Source organism: Adiantum capillus-veneris, chromosome 21, assembly GCF_014529385.1.
Source record: "Adiantum capillus-veneris isolate H3 chromosome 21, ASM1452938v2, whole genome shotgun sequence".
In the NCBI taxonomy this organism is placed as follows: domain Eukaryota; kingdom Viridiplantae; phylum Streptophyta; class Polypodiopsida; order Polypodiales; family Pteridaceae; genus Adiantum; species Adiantum capillus-veneris.
Window position 1 is genome coordinate 88,242,830 of NC_140951.1, and position 4,921 is coordinate 88,247,750.

At 43.1% G+C, this 4,921-nt stretch overlaps 1 protein-coding gene across 1 annotated transcript; it reads left to right on the forward strand.

Annotated features, from left to right (window-relative positions):
- Window positions 1-536: 536 nt before the first annotated feature.
- Window positions 537-3,756, forward strand: LOC147431311 (pentatricopeptide repeat-containing protein At3g02330, mitochondrial-like). Its single transcript, XM_086493920.1, has one exon. The coding sequence runs from the start codon at window positions 954-956 to the stop codon at window positions 3,087-3,089; it is 2,136 nt and encodes a 711-aa protein (XP_086350046.1). The 5' UTR covers window positions 537-953; the 3' UTR covers window positions 3,090-3,756.
- Window positions 3,757-4,921: the final 1,165 nt, after the last annotated feature.

The window sequence follows — 4,921 nt, forward strand, 5'->3', positions numbered from 1 at the left end:
ATTGCTCAAATTTCAAGTTCCCCACATCCCTCCCAAGTTAGATGTCTCTATACTTGCCCCTCTACCCTGCATCTCTTTTAAGTGTGGATAAAATTCATTTGACTAAGTTGTAAGAGTTTTCCTTGAATTGAATGTTGTCATATCGTTCTTTGTCACATATAGATTTGTTTTGCTTTTCATTCTTGGTCTCCTCTTGTACTTAATATTGTATCTTTTGGTGATTGTTGGTGTGGTTGTGCCTTGCTTTTTTTTAATTTTTTATTTTAATAGAAAAACTCACAATTGTGAATGAATTATATTAATCAACCCAAATAGTTAGAAGGTCTTGTCATGCTCGTGTTGAGCCATGGCATCATCAAGGGCCCCAAATTACATCGGTTGCGCCTTGATTTTAGTAATCATGGCTCTTTTGTGATGATGTCTACTTTGAGCCTTGCCACCTCTACTAAAATTTCTTCATTTCACTTATCAAGTATGTGTCGCAAGGGCATCATTTGATTAAGGAGGGCTCGACTCACGACACGATCGACGGGGAGGCTACTTTTTTGCATGGCGTTGATGGGATCAACGGTGGATTCAATTTCCGCCAAAGATCCCATGACTCTCACCCGTGGCACTTATAAACGAACCCCCCGAGGCAGCAGAGTTCACCTATGAGGTATCGTCTCTCATAAACTAACATAAACTAACTAAATGCTTTCAGCCTGGCGAAGGACTGCAGGGCAATGCATTTGCAGGAAGATGGGCATTTCCATGCCACACAGAGTGTGCATTTGAATGTTTGGGGGTGGATTTTACGCCCTCCCTACTTGCCACCATCGCCCTCATGGCAAGCAGAACCTCCCTTGCCTGCAGACACTTCTGGCAGAGCATGATGTACACCTGCCGAACGCACTCCTGTTGTGAGAAACCAAGGGGAGACAATCATCGTAGTCAGCACAGGAAGCGCATACATGGCCGCTTCCATCATCGAATCCTGGAATTCCTCCATCCGAGTGCTCAAGCGCGGAGGGCAGGTAGAGGCGGCCCTCCAACGCTTTTATCAAATGAGTGAAGAAGGAGTGATGGCAGACAAGTATACGTACATTTGTACCCTCTCCGTATGTGCAAAGCTGCCCGATCTTGCGACAGGTAAGCACATCCATGTTCGTATTCAGGAGCCTTTGGAAGAGGATACTGAGGTGGGGAATGCGCTTTTGAACATGTATGGAAAATGTGGGAAGGTGGATAATGCAGTGCTAATCTTCAACCTCATGTTGCGGCATGACCTCTTCTCATGGTCTGCTATAATTACAGTGCTTGCCAAGCAGGGATATGGCGTGGATGCACTCATTTCTCTTCACAGGATGATGGAGGAAGGCACTGTGCCAAATAGGATCACGTTTATTGGTATCCTGTCTGCTTGTGCTATCATGGATGCTGCACATGAAGGAAAGAGGACTCATGCACGCTTTGAGACTTGCGAAGCTAAGAATGATGTTATCCTTGAAACTGCTCTTCTGACTTTCTATGGAAAATGTGGTAAAATGACGGATGCACAAAATGTTTTTGAGAAGATGACATCTCGAGATAATGTCGCATGGAACGCTATTATTGCAGCGTCCATAGACCAGAAACAGGGGATTATCTTGGCAATGGAATATTGCAGACAGATGCACGTAGAAGGACTCACACCCGATAAAGTTACCTTCACAAGCCTTATTGATGCATGTGCAAACTACAAAGCGCTAATTATAGGCAAGCAATTTCATCAATATCTAGTGGAAAGGGGATGTGAAAAAGATATCGTGCTTGCAACTACTCTTGTAAATATGTACGGAAGGTGTGGTTGCTTGGATGATGCGCGCAGGGTTTTTGATGAGTTGCCTTTTCACAATCTTGTCTCTTGGAATGCATTGATTGCTGCACATGCACAAAACAATTTAGGTGCGGAGGCCATGCAGCTCTTTGAATTGATGCAAAAAAGTGGCTTTAATGCAGATACTGTCACCTTTATCAGTATTTTTGATTCATGTTTTTCTTTGGCTGAAGGCAGGCATCTGCATGCTTGCATAGTCTACCAGGGACTGGAATCAGAGACTGTGATTGGAAATGCTCTCGTTAACATGTATGGCAAACGCAGCAGAGTAGATGATGCGCAGTATTGTTTTCACAGAATATCAAATTGCAATATTATCACATGGACAACCATGATTGCAACCTATGCTCAAGAAGGGGAGTTAAGGGAGGCCCTTCAACTATTTGACAAAATGCTCGAAAGGAAAATACATCCTGATAAGATTACGTTCATCTGTGGCCTTACTGCATGCACCAGCCAGATGGCACTAGCTGAAGGCAAGCAAATGCATCAATACATAATTGATAGTGGTATTGAGATAGACGTAGACTTGGGGAATGCCCTCATTACCATGTATGGGAAGTGTGGCAAGGTTAGTTTTTCGCAGACCCTTTTTGAACAGATGCCAGTTCGGGACATAATTACATGGAATGCAGTTGTTACAGGATTTGCTCAACATGGAATGGGTAAGGAGGCGTTTTTGCTCTTTGAGAGGCTGCTCAATGAAGGTTTGATGCCGAACAAAGTCACCTTTCTTGGCATTCTCACGGCATGTAGCCATGCAGGACTAGTTGAGGTTGGGCGATGTTGCTTCATAGCTGCAGATGAGTACAAAGGCCTAACGATTGATGTTGATAATCACGAATGCATGGCAGACCTTCTTGGAAGATCAGGGTGTTTCATGGAGGCAGAAGCTCTGGTTAGTGTAATGCCATTCCAGCCTACTCCTTTATCTTTCTTGGTTTTGCTTGGTGCTTGTAAACATCTTGCTGCTACAGAGCCTGGGGAACGCATAGCAAAACATGTTTTTGAACGTGACCCACATGATCCTTCCCCTTACATTCTACTCTCAAACATCTATGTTGATAATGGGATGGATGTTGAGGAAACTGATTTGCAATCTACTGAGAAGGTCTTGAATACTGGAGAGCACAGTGATCAATGTGTAAATGTATTGAATGATGACGTGTTTGACTTTCAGATAGGCATGTTGTCCTTTGCTGAAGAGGATAAAGTTTATGCAGAACTTTAGAAATGGCCAATTTGGGTCGTCCTGCTCGGCTTGTGCATGAGAGATGCTTCTTGAGCCTGGCAGCCTCTGTTTGAAGAGGTGCTTTATTTTCATGAAATGGGCAACATCTAGGAGTCCAGTGTGCTGGGGCAAAAATGCTTTGTGGATAATTTCTCCAACTTCTAAGCCTTTCCATAAACACTTCAAAAGCAAAGTGCACCTTAGAAAGTAGATACCAAGTGGTTCTAGACAAAGAAGCAGATGCTAGATCATGAATTTCAGGGTGTGGGCCTCCGACCTCAATAGTTTGAATCTGTTGCGCAGGATGATAGCTCCTCTTGACTGAGTAGATTTGAGGAATTCTTTAGCAGATACAATCGCATATTATGATGGATGAGTAAAGGTGCCCAGAGCTTGACGGATTCATTGGCGAGCAGGTTATGAGATGGTAAGTTTCTTGGAACAGAATACAATGATCATCGGGGTCTTGCTAAAGTGCTACTGAGAACTTAGTGCACTTCAAGATTTACATTCTAATCACTATTGCAATAGGAATCATGCATGGCATTGCATAAGGTATCATCCTACAACAATGGAGGGTAGTTTTTCCAAAAATTGGATGATTCTTCCTCTACTTGGTAATATTTGGAAGGGGAAAAGGCTAAGAACTCAAAGATTTCCTTAACGATGTCTTTCTTTGGCTTGATGATGGCGAAAAGCTAGCATTCTCCATACAATTGGTGTTAACCCTCACGCACATTCTTATCACCTAAGACGGACGCTATATTATTTATTTGGTAGAGTCAGGTACCGGGCTTGTCGGTCCAATAGGAAAAGGGTAAGCGTGATCGGCGATGAGAGGCGCACTCTAACTGCAACATTCAAGGGATTAGTTGGTTAAGCATGGACGTCCAAGTGTGAATGGGGCGAGCTCATATAAAAGTCAACTAAACTTAAAATTCACTCATTCTCTCATTTGTGCAATCGAAGAGTGCTCTTGCTCCATCTCCATCTTCTTCTTCTTCATCTCTTTGTGTGTGTGTATGCGAGAGAGAGAGAGAGAGAGAGAGAGAGAGAGAGAGAGAGAGAGAGAGAGCATTGCGGCGGTACGACGGCGGTGAGGCGGTTGAGCGCGGCATAGCGGCGTCTTCCTCTTCTTCGCAGCGAGGAATCTTCCACGACAAAAAGCGTAGAGCGGTGAGTAACACACCATTGTCATCTTTGAGTTTACTAGTTTAGGCTTGTTGCGTGCTTGGAGCCATTTGTGGCTCACACACAGCATATCGGCAAGTTTCTTGCATTGACACGTGCGACACACGCACACATTTTTGGCGCCGTTGTCGGGGAATGTCATACACTAAGTTTGAATGGCACTCTGTGCTTTTTTTGTGATGCAATTTCAATTGTAGGAAAGGTAGGGAAGGAAGGTGTGTGTGTTGAGAAGAAAGATTTTGTGTTGATATTGTGTATTTCTTTGTTAATGAAATTTTGAAAGGTTACTATGTTTTCTCTGTGCTAAGATATTAGTATTAAGGTTGTTAGTTCTGTGTAATGTAAAGTATTTTAAGTAGGAAGTAGATCTGTGAGAGCTAATGAAGTGTGTTAGTGTGTTACAGTAGGTGTATTAGTTGTAAGTAGGTAGGTAGAGTGTGTGTGTGCTTGCGCGCAGGTCGCGACGACTTTATAAAAAAAAATCAAAATAAAAAAAAATATAAAAAAAAAAAATATTTTAAAGGTAGGATCGGGATCGGGAATATCTCACAGACCCAAGCGCAAACCCAAGCTCAAGCTCACGCTCAGGCTCAGGTCTCAGTTGTCCTTTAAAATTACGTATTTTAGCTTTACACGTAGCT

Excerpts from the sequence above, each read along its gene's own strand:
- LOC147431311 (XM_086493920.1), top strand. The coding sequence starts at position 954 with ATGGCCGCTTCCATCATCGAATCCTGGAATTCCTCCATCCGAGTGCTC.